Here is a 17,515-nt window from a genome sequence, read left to right as displayed (position 1 = left end):
AATTTTATGTACAATTCTTGATTACATGTATTGCATTTGTAATTTTGATTGATTTAAATTAATTCTCGAGCTCGGACCCGTTCGTATTCGCTCTCTAACTCACTCACGCATTCGCCGTCCCTCGACTCTCGACCTCGACCCCGACTCTCAACCCCATCCCTCGACTCTCGACCTCGACCCTCAACCCTAGACCTCGACCCTCAACCCTGAACCCCGTTCCTCGACCCGGTTCCTCGACCCCGTTCCACGACACACACACACACACACACACACACACCCACTAACACACACACAGACACACTCCCACTAACACACCCACACACACACTAACTCACACACACACACACTCACTAACACTCTCTCTCTTTCTATGTCCCTCTAACATACACACACACTCTCTCTCTCTTTCAAACACACATATTCGTTCAAAGAATTGAATTCTCCTGCTTCATTTAAGGATGGACACATACTCTAACATAGTTTTACAGTTTCAGTTAAGGATGGACCCCCTCGGTGATGACGAGGCCGCCAGGCAATACATGTTGGATGCAATAAACGAAGATACAAGGGCCAACACCACCCAGCCAATCGGTGAAGAAGATGCTCGGACAGCTGATTCGTTCCTGAATATGTCTGGAGATGCCGATGAAGAAGATGATGACTTTGCGCTACCGCCCAATCAACAGCAGCATGTTCCAGTACGAATCTTAAAACTATATGCATGGTGACTTCGGTAGATTAGTTTTGCGATTAACATATATATCCGCAGTTATCATTGGATTTTAATCATACTTTCCGTAGAGACCGGCAATCTTATAGTCTTTGACTCAATGAGAAATCCAATGTCCGCAATCCAACATATCATAGACCCCTTGAACAGGTAAGTTCAGTTTGCACAATCAAATCTTTTTTCTGTTAATAACAATTTCTGAATATCAAACTTAACTTTGAGCGCAGGGTTTGGAAAAAATTTGTGAAAAATAACAAAGGACGTGGTCAATGAAGGCCCGAACTGAACGTTAACATGGATTATCCGGTATGTTGATTCATAAAGATTTGTCTAGTTAAGTATATAATCCCAAATTATTCTAAATTGAGTAATTTATTTGTTTATCCTTAAGTGTGCGAGACAACAACAAAAAACTGATTGGTGCTAGTACTACGTATGCGACTACTTGCACATCATGACTCCATGCGGGAAGGTTACTGATGAAGACACGAGAGTACGTCCAAACCATTCACTAGTATATTTTCATAATTGTACTAACGCACATGATGTTAATCCTTTTTTTCTAAATGATAGATGTTTCAAATGGGGGATGAATGTTACTCTACTGATCGAATCAATGCTGTTATAACAATTGTATCTAAATGGGGGATGTATCTAAACTACCAACCTCTACCATTATATAAAAAAATTGTAAGTAACCCCTAATCTTCGTATAAATCACCCACCTATGCTGTTATAACAATAATGCAAATAACCCCTAAACTTTCATATAAATTATCCAACTATATTATTATTAAAATTTAAAGTATTCCCTAAATCTGAATCTAAATTATATAATCATAACAAAATATTAAAGTGCACCAACATAAAATTTTAAATTACTATTTCTATCATTATTAATATATTATTTATATTATTGTTTATATAAAAATACTACCCACAATATGTATCACATATGTGTTTCCATTTTTTATATCCCAAAAAAAATTCATGAATTTTGCAGGTGATTTGATAGTTGTTAGCCATGAAAAGAGAGAAGGAAGTCCACAAGTTATTGTTTATGTGAGATAACTGACAAAATTGACGTAACTTTCACATAGGGAATGAAAGTTCAACTTAGAGTTAAATAGGGAAGTTAAAAAAATTCTAGTGCTAAATAAGGAAGCAATATAGGTATTAATGCAAATAAGATATTTTCTCTTTTATCTGCCGTGGCCAAATTCTTCATCATGAGTTATATATGACTGCTTTTATCTACGTGCACTTGCGATTGTAGAATATATTGAGTTTTACGGCTAGTTACTTCCTTTCACAAATGAAAAGATTTTCAGGAGTTTTAGGCAACTTAAGCATGGACGATAAAAATCTTAATAAGCATCTATAAAAGGATACTTTATCATTTTAAATTGTAGATTGTTTTAATTTTTTTAAATACATAGAATTTCTTATGCATCTAGATATACGTTATGTCTAGATACGTAGCAAAAAATTATCTAGAAAAGCTAAAACAATATATAGAAAGTAATTAATTCCTGCCTATTCACACCATAAAAAAGATACTTTATCCATTTTAAATTGTAGGTTGTTTTGATTTTTCTAAATTCATGAATTTGTTATGCATCTAGATATACGCTATGTCTAGATACGTAGCAAATAATAATCTAGAAAAGTCAAAAATAATATATAGAAAGTAATTAATTCCTGCCTATTCACACAAAAAATACCAGTGTTGATAAATCATGCCTATTTAGGCATATTATACATAGATGTACTCGAGTAATTTCAGCCAGCAGTATATAAGTAGGTAAAGGATATATGAATTCGACAAATATCCAGGACACTTTCTGATTTTCTATAGTATATCCATCCCCAGTTACCAATCGAATGGATATGATGAAGATGGGCAAAACAAGGGTTGTGAAGACGATCCTGTCGCTCCTCCTGGTGATCATCCTCATCGCCTGTCGTAAGTCGTGTGTTTGTCCCTCTTGCCTGTTATGACTTTAGGCCCGCGCAACTGACTGACTATCGACCGGGATGGACTTCTATGTTGCAGAGGAGAACATGGGGATGAGCGTTGTGCAAGCGTCATGCCAAATTAATCCAGGTGTTGGAAAATGCATTGCAGCGTGCCTCACACCGGGCCATTGCGATACCTGTTGCAAGAACCTGGGCCACCCCAGAGGCAAGTGCCAGCCGATTTTGGCCTGCGCCTGCTGCAGCTCATAGAATGCTACTATTTGATACTATATATATATGCAGCTAGCGCGCAATTTCTATCACGAGTATATGCAGCACAATGAAAAGACTAAAGGATACTTAGTAGCATGCATGTAATAATGGAGCTGCATGATTGGCTGGAAGATTTTAATATAATTCATGGATGATTCACTCTTGTGTCCTGTACCGTGAGAGCATGACTAATAAGTTGGATAGCTAAAATTAGTACTCCCTCCGTTTTTTTATATGACACCCCTGATTTTTTCTTCAACTTTGACAAACATTATTTAATTAATCGGTTAGTTAAATGAAGTGAAATGATTAACTTTACGTCTATTATCAAGAGTCTCTTGAATCTAACTTGAAGATTTGGCTATTTGCATAAATATTTGTAGAAAAGACGAATACTCAAACGAAGAAAAAAAGTCAATAGTGTCATATATTTAAGAACGGAGGGAGTAAAATTAGAATAAAATCCGCATCTAACCATCTTTGTACCAACTGTCTCTGTATAGTGCTTTCACTTGGTATCCCGCGAGCTATCTTAGCCTCCCCGCTCAGTATCTACTAGGAAGGTTGGCGCGCTAACGCCGCGCCTGATGGGAAAGCGTGGATGGTCTGTGTTGTCACCATATATAATGCCTTATCCGTTTTAAACACACGTCAATTCAAGCAAAAAGAAAAAGAAAAGGCAAGGCCAGCCATTATGAAACAGTCTTATATATAACCATAATGATGCCCAAATTGCCACTTATTCAGATTAGCAAAGGCTATAGAAAGATGTATCAGTTGAGTAAATTGTAATGAGTTATGTGATTACAAAGTATAGACAGAATGTTATGTAGAACATGAAATATTAGCATCTCGTGTTGGCAAGCAAGAGGTTGTAACATATTACAGCCTTCTTTGTGATAATACAATTGAATGTTCACTTCAACCGCACAGTTTCTGCATAATGCAAATGACATCTTACACCTCTTTAAAATCTAATCATATATGAAAGGGTTTCAGTTCACCACAGCTGCAAAAATCAAACAACCAAAAACTAACAATAGCTCCCATATGTGGAAGGTCGAGATGAAGAAGTTTCACTGTACGGCTGCTTCATGAAATTCCTGTATACGGCTGCTTCATGCAATTCCCGTATGTGCCTTCATGTTCTTTTATCGACAACCTATAGAGTCAGCAGCTTGAGCAGGACCTTGAGCACATCGAACATCTGTAGCTGTCTTGCCTCCTTGCATTGTAAAATAATGTCTTAAAATTCAGTTACCTAATCAGCTTTTTTTATGAGTCACCACATTATACTTCACTTAGGTCCATACCTAAAACCCTGAAACTGAATACCTAGGAGGCAACATATCTGGAGTCTGGACTGTTGACTCCCATCTATGATGTCATCTCCCATCCCAGCAACAATGACCAAACAAAAACAAAGAAAATTAAATATGAAGCAATATAGGAATGCATTAACTGATAAAATAATTATAGTTTAATATGCTGATTAGGCTACCAAATTTGATTAGATAGTGGTGTCGTCAAACTTTTAGAAACACCAGGGACAACTTACCTTCTAACTTCCATTTTTTGAACAATGCTCCCCGGAAAGTTCTCCAGCAAAAACCTAAGAACAGATGCAAACTCTGAGCCCTTGTTGCTCTGTAGTCATATAAATAGAGACATTACATTATAATGGTGGATGACTATTCCCGTACATATTTTGTTCTCAGTTTGTAGAAGAATAAAACTATACTGAACCAGACATCTGATTATGCAAGAAACAATTTATAACTTTGTGTGAACCACAACGCTTGTGAGGCATACAAATATAGAATACAAAGTATCACAGAGTATTGAACTGAAACATTCTAAGCAACTAATCGTAGGAGATCGAGCAAAGTCCTCATTCTGGTATTTTTCAATGTAAACATACTATTTTTAGGCAACTAAATTAATGGTAGAAAAAGTTTCTCAATGGTAAGAAAGAAAAGTTGGAAGAAATCATATGAATAATGGTGAACATATAACAAAGTAATCAGCTATATTGTAGGATGCTAGAAATAATATCTGACATATTTATATAGCTTGTTAACATGCATATGGGATTTGGTCATGTTTCATTTGCTTGCTCCACCAACACCATCTCTGAGTTGAGTCATTCATGCAGTTTGGGTTTCAATACAACCTGACATACAAAAATACTAAAAACTCACTTTATCAACAGGAGAAGAGAAAGTGCTTAAAAGCAATATAAAGTGTAGAAAATGCAGCATCAATATTAGGCAACCTGTTAGGCACTTGGTTGGAGCAAAAAAAGGTAGCAGAAAAAAAAGATTGTATTCTTGGCACTTGGCATGGAGCAAAAAAAAAGGGAAAAGTCCTATTTTCAACTCTAAACTTTCACGAGTGTCCAATTTTCAACCTCGAACTCCAAAACCAGACATCATGCACCCTTGAACTAACAAAACCAGGCAAATTTACCCCCTGAACTGAATCCACCCCGGTTTCCAGCCACGTCACCCGTCCGACATGGACATCTTCGCCCAGTCAGCCACTTGAATGGGCATTTGACCCCGCGCTGGCCAGGCTACTCGTGCTCCCCTCCCCCCTCTGAAATTCCCCACCCGCTCAAGAACCCTAACCCTAGGCGTCGACGGCAGCGACCACCACCGCGGCGGCGCCCCCGGCGGCGAGCACGGCGACGGTGGCCCTGATGGTTAGATCAGGTAGAGCACTGGTATATCAACTGACCCGTGCAAAGAAGCACTTTAGGTACCTTCGTCCTGGATTCTCGTCACTCCATAAAATCCACCTTGCCGCCTTGGCTCCGCACTTGCAGTTCACCGCCGGCTCATACTCCAGAGGTCGCTCGCGGTAAGGGATGGGCGAGGAGTAATCCTCGATGTTGTAGCCGCTCCATGCTCGGGAGGAGCTGCGTGAGTTCCTCGAGCTCCTGGATGTCACCATCAGGGCCGCCGTCGCCGTGCTCACCGCCGGGGGCGCCACCGCGGTGGTGGTCGCCGCCGCCTAGGGTTAGGGTTCTTGAGCGGGTGGGGAATTTCAGAGGGGGGAGGGGAGCACGAGTGGCCAGGCCAGCGCGGGGTCAAATGGCCATTCAAGTGGCTGACTGGGCGAAGATGTCCACGTCGAACGGGTGACGTGGCTGGAAACCGGGGTGGATTCGGCTCAGGGGGTAAATTTGCTCGGTTTCGTTAGTTCAAGGGTGCATGATGTCTGGTTTTGGAGTTCGAGGTTGAAAATCGGACACTCGTGAAAGTTTAGGGTTGAAAATAGGACTTTTCCCAAAAAAAACAGAGAGAAGAGATTGCCTTCAAGTTTGGTCAGTCCGGACTCCAGAGTGGCAGAACAAAAAAGATTGCATCCTCGACTTTCCCCTTCCCCCCAGACAGAGGCCAGCGGTGGCAGCCCACAACTCCGGCAAGGGCATCCACGGTGGCCAGCTGCTGCAGTGCTTCCCCTTGCCAGTCATCAGCTCGGGGAGAAGCAGCACAACCCCAGTAACAGGCCACAGGCCCCAGCCGGGCCTCGGGACCCCGGAGCAAGGAGCTCCGCGATGGCCCCCTCGACCACGGCACGACCACAGTGGCACGCCGCGTTCCGACCACTCCGGCCATGGAACGACGTCACAAACTGCTTATACCCCTCCTCACATCTTGTAGGCCACACAACACCGATCCTCACAGCCACAAAGACCTTGCCCACCAGCGTGCTTGACGGCTCGGCTCGACGGCGCCCAAGAAGGAAGAACACGGTGAGAAGGTGACTGCGGTGAAAGCTTAGCTCACAAGCGACTCAAATGTGCTGTTCAGGTGCTGTCCATGTAAAGGAATTGAAGAAAGAGTGAACGATGGTGAGGAATTTTTGACCGGAGAAGGAGCTCGACGGCCCCAGCGCGGCGGCTTGCCTGCGGTGGCGTAGCCTGCGTCGGCGCGCTCGACAGTGGAGGCGGCCTACGAGCCCGCGGCGGGGAGGACCGGTGGCCGCGGCGGCTCCTCCTCGCCGTCTTCCTCAGCTCCCTCAACCCCGGCACCTCGCCGTCCTCCCCTCTCCCTCCCGAGCTCCCTCCGGCGGTGGTTGGCCGGATCCGCGCCCTCCCGCACGGGGCCACTATGACGCCGACGGCCGCAGCGCGTGCCAGGAACCCCGCGGGAAGGAGCGGCCACGAGTCCTCGCGCAGGGGCCATAGGAACGGCGCGCCGGAGGACTCCAGCTCGGCCACCGTGCCGAAGCTCACGTACGCCACGGAGCGCGTCGGGTGGGTGTCCATGGCCATCGCCGCGCCCTGCGGGAGGGGGCCTGTGCAAGACATGGGCGACGATGGCCGTTGACGGCGCGGGAAGCGAGAGTGGGAGCCGATGGAGAAGGCTGTCGAAGCAAGGCTAATCAGACGGAGGCGATTTGATCGGTGCACAAGGATGATGCGTAGGCCTCTCGTGTGGGCATCTAGACGGCGCGGAGACGATGACACAAGAAGCGAGGCGAAACAGGCAAAGTCGATTTGTTTGATAGGCAATAACGACAGGTTGGGCATCGGTGCTTAGGATCGACGCAACTAACAGATAGACGCTAGCACGACACGGGAGCCACGTGCCCAGGAAACATGCGCCGAACCCCGGATGGCCACCCTTTCTTCCAGCGATATAGAGCTACATATACCAAGCGCGAAGTGAAATTTGGATGGACGTCACGTCGCCCATATCTCAGTTTCATTTTTCGTTTCGACACAATACATATATTTTTTTACAGATATACGATACCTATACGGCCCACCCATCTACATGACTACACCCTCTCTCTGTCTGTCTCTTCTATCTATGTTATGAGAAATTTGCCTATTTGATACTAGAAAAAATCAGGTTTGCTCATTTGACACCAAAACTTCAGATCTTACCCATATATCCTCAAGTCAAAATTTTGTTGCCTATTCGACATTCTCCTGACTTATGTTAGCTTCCACCGTTAGATGTGTGGGCCAGGTAGCGGAAAATTACTAAAATACCCTTATGTGAACATGGAAAGTCTGAGACAGTTCTTCCCTGGCCGGCTGCTCCCTGGCCGCGCAGAGGGCCAGCAAGGCGCCTCCCCTGCTGCCTGCTCCTTAGCCGCGCGGAGGGCCAGCAAGGCCGCACCGCCCGCCTCCCATGCCGCCCGCTCCCTGGCCGCGCGGAGGGCCGACAATGCCGCACTGCCCGCCTCCCCTGCCGCCTACTCCTTGGCCGCCTGCACCGAGGCCGCGCCCGCCTCCCCTGCCCACACGGGCCGCCATTGTGCCGGCACCGCCGCATCTCGTCGCCACGAAGCCTGCCTCACTGGTCGCGCTGCCCACCTGCGGGGCCGCTTCCATGGCCGGGCAGACCGCCACTGTGGTGGCGCGGCCAGGTCCAGTTGCTGCACCACCCGCCTTCATGCTCGCGCCGCGCCGCCGCTAGGGTTCAACGACCTACCCATCCGAGCGCGAGGGAGATGAGGTGAGATCGAGCGGCCTCCACTGTGAAAAACTGTGCGGTCTAATTTTTCCTCAAAAGGCATTTTGGTCTTTTCCCGCTGCCTGGCCTACGCGTCTAACGATGGAAGCTAACAGAAGTGACGGGAGTGTCAATAGGCAATAAAATTTTGACTTAGAGACATATAGATAAGATCTGAAGTTTCGGTGTCAAATCAGCAAATCTCATTTTTTTTTCTAGCATCAAATAGACAAATTTATTCAATGTACAATAAAGCGGAATCCAATATACAATAGTTTATTCAAGCAAAGCTACCAACAAATCAATTTAACAAAGCATGCGATGATTTAACAGTGATTAGTAGAGCTCAAAATAAGCGGAAGCAAAATAAACAGAAGCAAAGTTCAACAAAAAACGATCGATAGCCTGACCAAAAGATTAGAACTATTCTAGCTTTAGGAAGAGTGAGTACTAATCAAACACATGTTAAATAAGCATGTAAAGATGTACAAGCAATTAGCATTATCAAATACTAATTAACTGAATTAACTAAGGACGCGAATCACCTCAGCATCAGTAGCAGCACCAAAAGCTAATAATTTAATTTAAGCAAGAGAGCAGCAATTAAATAGTATGAGCAAAGATAAATTGCGAACCAAATTAATCTAGCTGCTCTTGGCCTGCTCCTTGTGCTACTGCTGGTTGGCCCACGTGCCTCTGTTGCAGCTGGAGCGCGGGCACGTTCGGACAGGCCAGGGCAACACACGGAGTAGGATGTGTGGTGTCCTGGGCCGGCATGGAATCAGTCACCGAGACGCAAGAGCCCACCAGGGTCGTTGGAGGAGCTGGAGGTGCCGTAGCCCGGCAGAGAAGAATTTTTTTTATTTCTATATTTTTTTTTTCGATTTATCAAAAATATATGTGGCTATATTTTTTTTCAAAAATGTCACCCTGCCGCCGGTTGGTTTGGGGGTAAGGAATTACCGCCGGATTAACCGGCGGTAAGATCCTTGGCCCTCGGCCCATGGAAGCTACCGCCGGATCAAACGGCGGTAGCTCCTTACCGCCAAACCAACCGGCGGTAAGTGCTACCGCCGCGCTGTAGCCCGGCTATAGCCGGCTGCTACAGCCGGCTGTAGCTGTCCTGTAGACGGCAGCACCCTACCGCCGTTTGAAACGGCGGTAGGTGTTCCCACAATTTATTTTTTATTTTTAATTGTTTTATAAGCTTTCACTGCTATAATTAATTGTATAATTATTTTAAAGACTGTCTGAACTGTAATTATTTTCTTTACGTTTAGAGATATTTCAGAAAATAATAGAGATAGCGGAGGTTAGGGAAATTTTTTAAAAAAATTTATACAAATTAGATTTAACTCTAATAGTCTGTGAAAATATATTTTCATGAGATATTCATGAGTTTCAATTACGATTTCGATGTCCTGTCACCTTGCATCAGATTCTTCTGCACCCCCACTATAATTAAATATGTGGGAGTACTTACCGCCGTTTGAAACAGCGATAGACATGCGTGAACTATGCCTATAGACCAAATAGCTCCATCTATAAATAAAACATCGCCCCATCTCATATGAAGTCAGTAGCCATCTCATACGAAGTCTTTAGCCATCCACGCACGGCCACCATGTCTTCCTCTGGTTCTACCTACATCCCGTGGAACAAGATTAGAGAACCTGTGCCTCAAGGAGTGCAGGTTCCAATGTGCTTCTGCGGTTCGTTGTGCAAGCTGATGGAGTCCAAAGTTTTGGGCGATGACTTCGGCAGGAGGTTCTTCATGTGTGAGAACTACGAGTACGATCCGCCAAAGCGCTACGGCAAGGACAAAGCGAAGGTATCACCTCGCACTATCTAGTTTGCGCCTTCGGAGTTCAGTATGTTAATTCTAACTCGGCTTGGAAATAGAGTCCACCACCTCTTTGTGATTTCATACAGTGGCTGGACACGGAGCAATCGACCGAAGCTAAGGAACACGTTGAGCGCCAAGCAAGGTGGGCTGCGGAAAGGTGGCAGCGAATGCTGTAAGAGGAAAAAATGGAGGAGAAGCGCAAGAAAGATAAAGAAGAGATCGAGAAGAGGTTCGCAGAAGTGGAACGTCGGCAGGCAGAGGAGCGTGAAGCTGATAGGGAGAGGAAGCGAGAGAGGGCCCGTCGTGCGAAGGAGGCGGGACCTGAGGCTATTAGGAAGGGGAAGTATCCTCGGTGCACTCAGTAGATGACTATCATGTAATGTTCGAATTTCATATTCCCTAAGGCATGTTAGGTCTAGATGGAACACGACGTTAGCGTGTTCCATGTACATGCCAGTGCAATTGTTATTGTAATTTCAATGTCAAATTAATCGACATTGTGTAATTTGTACTAGCTGCAACTAAATTATTCAGAAGCATTGCCCTACAAATAAACTTTTCAGACCGACACGATGACAACTCCATTGGCATATATCGGCCAGTACACACAATAAAAACAATGAAAACAATTACCGTTCAAACATTGAACAAAAATTAAATAGTGGTCCACACAATTCAACGCACAGAACGCATGACATGGCATGTCAAGACCTGTTGCAAACTACGGTAACGAGGTCCAATACTAAACCTAACATGCCTTAGGTAATTCGAACAAACGTTACATTATTTATTCTGACGGAGCAGTAAAACATAAATCATTCACGGGCAGTAGCCTTATCACGTCCCGCGATGTCTGGTTTTGCACGCTCGCCTTTGCGTAAATCTTCATTCACCTTCTTTAACCACTCCATATATTGCTTATCACGATGAGTGATCCACGTGTCAATCCACTCATGGAAATGACACCAATGAGTATGCGTGTCATCACCAGCGTACTTTAAAAACAAGAAACGATTCAAAATTAATAAAAATAATAAAAGCATATTTACAAATTAATCTATACCTGGGATGTTGCACCTCTTTTTTGGACTTCCTCGATATTCTTGCAACACCAATACCTCTGGCCAAAAGTCTCGTAATCACGAGATATGTTCGGAACACAACGCATTTGGCAATAGCAATCGGGTGGCTCTACACCTTTCGGCCATACCTTGCAATCTGTAATACATCTATTGGGATCATTAGGAGAGGGTCCTAAATTAGCCTCCATTTCCCGACGGAAAGCTGCCCGGGAGAATGAGGAGCTCATAGCTGTTTGGTTGGGCTAATTAAAAAAGTGGAAACTGAATTGCAAGTCTGTGCTCTCAGGAACCACAAGGTGCTCTTTTATAGACGCAGGGCTGCTTGCATGTCCAAGCACTCGCACGCTCCACAGTGTTCACTACTACAAATTTAAACACGGATTATTGCATCGACCTACTCATCGCATCGCCCACTTTAAACTCGTCGTACTGTCACTGCATCGACCTACTCGTGATTATTGCACTGCCCTGACACATCCCATCGCCCGGAACACCACACGGTACCGGCGTAATCGTCACAATGTTAACCATAGGAATTACATCATAATACAATGTTAATGAAACACACAGCAGAAATGCAGTGGCATGGCAGAACCCGTTGCCTTAGGTAATTTAAAAAACCCAACAAATACAACGATGCAACATGTCACTTGGACTAGGTAAACTAATAGCCGTACCCCCACGTAGCAAACTGCGTTGAGCCTTCTCCGCAGTATCCACCCATTGCAGGTTGCGCAGGCGGTGGTGCCGGAGGGCCAGGGCCCTTGTTCTTGTGACAAGGGCAGTTGCAGTAAGGAATAGTGCATGGTTTATCTTTTGAAGTGGCAGCATTGCTGGTATCATCATCTTCGTCGTCTTTGTTACCCTCGCTCACTTCCTCGTAATGGTTCACCTTGCACTCCAGATCAAATATCTTAATCTGGAGGTACTCGATGAACTCCTGAACTGAATCAATTAGTGCAGGATCGACCCACCTGGTAAACCCACAGTTTTCTGGAGCATCTGAAGACTGCAAAACAAATTTCATGTAAGGTGTCTCAATGAAGATAAAGAAATAAAACAACCGAGCATTACCCATGCGTGAGGGCATTTGAAGAAACGCCGACCACCATCCATCCCGTCGGTGCACATCTGCACTAAGCAGTCCTCACCATGTCTGCATTTTGGCCACGTTTCTCTACGGTTATCGTATTGTCGAAGAGGAGTTTCATTGGTAAATTCACTCTTGTGCTGTGGCGGAAACTCAAACACTGGTTCCGGAAAGGAATCAGGTCCAAGAGGCCCCTCCCATATTATGGGGTCTCCCTTTCTTCCCCCTTTTCCTTTCCCAAAACCGTAGTAATTCTTCCCGCTAGACCCACTTCCAGACATTGGGTATACAATGAGCTTTGGTGTTTGAGTGGTGCTGGGAGTTCACAAGCTTGTGAGTATTTATAGGCGCACAAAGGTCTGATACCCGGAGTGTGGAGTGTAAATGCACATGAAAAGCCTACTGTATTCGCACGCTCCACAGCGCTCACTCGTACCACTTTAAACACGGACACGACCTCTCATTGCTCTTGATTTGTACCCTCGCACGCTCAACACCGCTCACTCCTCCCACTTTAAACAACGACACGACGTCTCACTGCTCATGACTTCAGCACTTGCACGCTCCACAGCGCTCACTCTTGATTATTGCACTGCCCCGACATATCCAATCGCCCGAAACACTGCACGGCACCGGCCTAATCGTTATAATTTCACTGCACGGACATATACCATCGCCCGAAACATTGCACTGGCCTACTCATCATAATGGTACGTAATGGACACATCGAATCATAGTCTGCACATGCATACATAAGATAGTATGACGGAATTAATTAACAAGCTACAACCTGTAAACTAGATGTGTCCGCGCTTGCCCCCTCTCCTCCTACCACGTCGCTCTGCAGCCTGGACCGCCCTAGTGTGGTGCTGCGAGTACGTCAGTGGCTCCGGCGGGATGGTCTGGCGAGTGGACCGACGACCCTGCTCAGGAACAGGCGTCTGCTCCACCTGACTGTAGTCCTGCGTCGCGAGTGGGGCACCCCCCAGCTGTGAAGTGCCGACGACCTCCTGCGTCGGTGCAGAAGAGAAGAACGTGTTCACCCACTCCATCTGCGCGAGGTCGTCCACCTCCTGAATCTCCTCATCGTCGTCTGTCCCTCTCACCTGCCGGTACTCTGATTCACAAACTTCAATCCATCAATATTCAATTAAAAATGCACTTGTTTCCGCAAATTAACAACTGGTCTTACACGTACCTAAATCGTGTATTGGACGACGAAGAGACGAAGATCCAGCGCCGTAGGGATCCATCGACGGAAACAGCGACGAGCCGGGCGCTACACGAATAAGAAGTACAAGTTAATGAATAAAGTTTTACATGATACGGTATTGTAAGTGACACGAGGTTAGAGTACGATTTACCTGCCGAGTACAAATGTGCCGGTCGCGGCACGTACGTGGGCCGAACTGCAGAACCCGAAGGTGTCGCCATCGTGTCAGGTGGCGGTGGCGATGGCGGTGGACCTGACTGTGCCGCGGGTGCAGACCGTCGTGACGATGGACCGGTCACAGGAACCGGCCCCGAACTGCGAGGTGGGAGGAAGGTGTCGTCCTCACGACAGGTCACGGCTCGTCGGAATCGCTTGCACATATCGACGATCTTCTGCAGCGTGCTTTGGTGCTGGGCGGGCGTCATGTCATGGTAATGGCCCATACTCGACGAAGCCTCGGACTCAATCGCTCGTATGACATCGTACTGTACCAAGAAAGTAGTAACATCATATGCAACCAGTTTTTTTACTGCAAAATCAATCAGAGAAACGTACCGCTATGGCGAAGTTCTGGTCTCGAACTACGGGGTACGTCTCCGACACCCTTGCGGCCTCGATCGGAGCCTCTGGTGGAACGTGCACAACACGTGTGCGCGTCCTCGGCAGGTACCACCGTAGGTAGTCCACGAACGCCTCGTCGCTGTGCGGCCGATCCTCGAAAACAACGTCGTCGAGGGCCGCGGCCCAAGAGTCGACGTAAGGACGGATCTTGTCGGCCCACCGCGAGCCTGGTGGCTGACCTTGCCGTGTCCACCTATAATAGAAAGCTTGAGCGATTCAATGCTAAATGGTAGGTTAAAAAATGATGAATTATTAACAGAACTATTTATTCGGTACCTGTGGACGTGAGCCTCCACTGAGTGCACAATCGGGACCGGGGTCTGCTGGTAGAGACCGAACTGCCTCATAACCCGGTGAACGTGGTACTCCTCAACGTGGATGTCGTAAAGGATCGGCTTCGTCGTCATCCAGTACTCGTGATCTCGCAGGCATAAGGACGAAAGACCGCTCGGTGCCCGGGCGTAAATGTCAGCTGCAGTGTACGGAGTCCACCTCACGTCCGTGTCCACAAGAGCGTCAAACTGTCCAACGAAGCCGTGGTACGACTTCCTCGTCTGCACGCCGACCCAAGAAGGCTGCATAATGAAAAAATAAGTTAACCGCTAAATCGTACATTTGTGCACGCATGTAACAATAAGTAAAACAAACGATGTAACGTACCCTCCTGAGGCACCACAACGAACCCATCGTAGGTCTGTCGACATCGTCGTGGTCTGCGGACAGCTGGACGTACGGCTCGAAGTCCATCTCTGGCCTACCGACGGGAAAACGCTCGTAAGACCAGAGCTGTAACAGTAGAGGACACCCAACAAAAATGGGCTCCTCTGCTGAGACCTTCGTCACGCCCGTGCAAAGACCCCTATAACTCGCAGCCAAAATAGCAGAACCCCAGCTGAACTGTGGCATCTCGTGAAGTGGAGCGTCAGCTATCGACCTCGCCAAAGGAATGAGCTGTTTGGGGCACGAGTCACCCTGCGAGCTGCAGAACATGACCCAGCCGAACAGCCACAGTAAGTAGGCCTCGAAGTGCCTGGCAACCGTAAAGTCGTCTGCGTCTGCCCTCATGTAGTCCGCCTTCAAAAAGGTACGAGTCGTCAATGCAAATACGTATCAATATAAGTACAGAAAGAATCAACATTTTTGTACTCACACTAAACTGTAGAAGCCACCTCTTTGTAGGTCCGTGTGCGTGGTTCGCAGGCAAGGGCTGGTACGGCAACGCTAGCTCATTGCGCTGAACACCGGTGAACCGAGCCAAAAGGTCGTCGCGCCACGAGAGTCCCACGTCCTCTGCACCCACAGCTCATCCAGCACACGGCAAGCCTAGAAGCATCGCCACGTCCTGAAGAGTAGGGGTCGTCTCACCAACCGGGAGGTGAAACGTGTGCGTCTCCGGACGCCAACGGTCGAGAAGTGCCGCGAGGAGGGACATGTCGAACTGGAACCATGGAGCCCTGTCCCTAGGTCGACGTGCAGGGTCCGCCATATCTCCCTCCACAAGTCGCGCAATCGGGAGAAGACCTGAAGCGCGTAACCTGCATCGCGAAAATGTAAATCAAGTTAGAACAAAAGGTTAAGGAAACAATTAAAATATGTGACAAATGTAACCCGTACCTAGGAACCCAACGACGGTGAATCGGCATCGTCGACATGGGCACACGAGCCCGAAACGTCCCTAAGCTGATGCCACGGACCGCAGACATGTACGACCGGTGGCGCTTGTCGACGAGAGCATCTAGCAACTCAGGGGTAGCTCCTTCCTCGTTCGCCATACCTGTATAATGAGATTTATTACAAATAATTTCATAACATAAATAACAATATTAAGCATAATAACATTAACGTAAAACAATACTAAATAAAATTTCATAACATAAATTAAGTAATACAACAAATTTTTAATAAAATACTAAATAAAACATAATGTAATAAACTTATAAATGATGCACAACAAATTACATATTATATAACTTCAATTTCCAATTACAGCAATAAAGTTGAACATACATTTGCGCCACATATTACAACAAATATTCGTACGCCAAGACGAAATCAGTTTACGACATATTAGTTCTTAATATTACATAATTTAACATCGAACATGATTCAATAGCGAATGACACAAATGACAATCGTCATCGATCACATAAGGCCATCGTTGTTAGGACGGCGGCCACGACGACCCGTTGCCTGCGGTGCCGGATTTGGAGCAGCTTCTGATGGGCCCGCTCCATCTGTGCGGCCACCATAACTCAATGCCGTACAATACTTGTACGTATGACCCGTCTCATGGCACTTCGAGCAGAGGCGGACATCTCGACCAGCCTCCGATCGATCCATGTTACTTCTAATGCGTTTCTTCTTGCGTCGGCCCACCCCTTGAAACATTTCTAAATCTGGATCCGGAATGTAAGTTGCATTGTGTCCAGGATCAGTTATGAAGTCTCCAAGGATGCGAAACCCATATATCTCGTGCCTCCAAGTCATCCAAATAGTTTCCTTCATGAAGTAATTTGAGACATACATACGAGCCTGTAGTCCACCAGCTTCAAAACAGGCAGCAATGACATGTGTGCACGGCAGGTGCAGCAGCTTTGGCTTATGACATGAGCAAATACAAGCATCAGGACGAAGAACACACTCCTGCACATGCTTCTCACGCCGGCCCCCCATTCGGCCTTTGTCCCTACACATCACCTCGTACCGACGTTCCATAGAGCCAACTGGAGTCACCCGATGTAAACGGGCATTTTTGAAAGCTTCCTCCATATGCTCCGTAACCTTGTATCCGTAAACTTTGCTATTATCGACCATATCTTTCTGTGCCACAGCGTAACGGTCCCTGAAGTACTCGCAAGTGCGATACAAGAAGAACTCCACGATCCCAACAAGTGGCAATGATCTTACACCACGCAGCACCCAATTGTATACCTCCGCTAGGTTCGTAGTCATTAAACCGTACCTAGCACCTCCTTCATCAAACAGTAAAGCCCTTTTCTCTTTTGGTTCGTGCTCAATCCACTCAGAGAATGTCTTAATTACCCTTCTCCTTTTTCGCCTGACATTCGGACCGTCCAAGCCCACATCTTCAAGCGAGACCTGGTCGTCGTCCTCTGTATTGACATATCTCTTCGCTAGCTCCGCCGTTTGCTTTTTTGTTAGCTCATCCAATTTTTTCCATAGGAATTTGAATTTCCTTTCCTGATTCTGGCTGCATAACAGCTTGA

General features: G+C 46.3%; 1 protein-coding gene and 1 long non-coding RNA gene across 2 annotated transcripts; both read right to left on the bottom strand.

The window, feature by feature from the left end:
* Nucleotides 1-3,823: 3,823 nt before the first annotated feature.
* LOC120660864 lies at nt 3,824-5,409 on the bottom strand. The gene is made up of 2 exons (XR_005669756.1): nt 4,276-5,409; nt 3,824-4,187 (listed from the first exon to the last, which is right to left on the bottom strand). It is a non-coding gene; the product is annotated as an uncharacterized LOC120660864 (long non-coding RNA).
* Nucleotides 5,410-13,251: 7,842 nt separating this feature from the next.
* On the bottom strand, nt 13,252-16,060 carry LOC120662694. Its single transcript, XM_039941790.1, has 7 exons — nt 15,983-16,060; nt 14,949-15,362; nt 14,781-14,863; nt 14,223-14,481; nt 13,819-14,152; nt 13,653-13,733; nt 13,252-13,571 (listed from the first exon to the last, which is right to left on the bottom strand). Exons 1-7 carry the CDS (start codon nt 16,058-16,060, stop codon nt 13,252-13,254), a joined length of 1,569 nt encoding a protein of 522 aa, XP_039797724.1.
* Between the last annotated feature and the right edge of the window lie 1,455 nt (nt 16,061-17,515).

The sequence above is a fragment of the Panicum virgatum genome, chromosome 2N (genome assembly GCF_016808335.1).
Source record: "Panicum virgatum strain AP13 chromosome 2N, P.virgatum_v5, whole genome shotgun sequence".
Lineage (NCBI taxonomy): Eukaryota > Viridiplantae > Streptophyta > Magnoliopsida > Poales > Poaceae > Panicum > Panicum virgatum.
Note: the sequence above shows the minus strand (reverse complement) of the source record. Positions and strands in the feature narration are given on the sequence as shown.

Bases quoted from the DNA above. Each gene is read 5' to 3' on its own strand.
- LOC120662694 (XM_039941790.1), bottom strand. From the start codon at position 16,060: ATGGCGAACGAGGAAGGAGCTACCCCTGAGTTGCTAGATGCTCTCGTC. The intron at 14,864-14,948 runs GTACGTTACATC...TTCATTATGCAG, and splicing joins CGTTGTGGTGCCTCAGGAGG to CCTTCTTGGGTCGGCGTGCA. The intron at 14,482-14,780 runs GTGGACTCCGTA...TTTCTATTATAG, and splicing joins CTTGTGGACACGGACGTGAG to GTGGACACGGCAAGGTCAGC.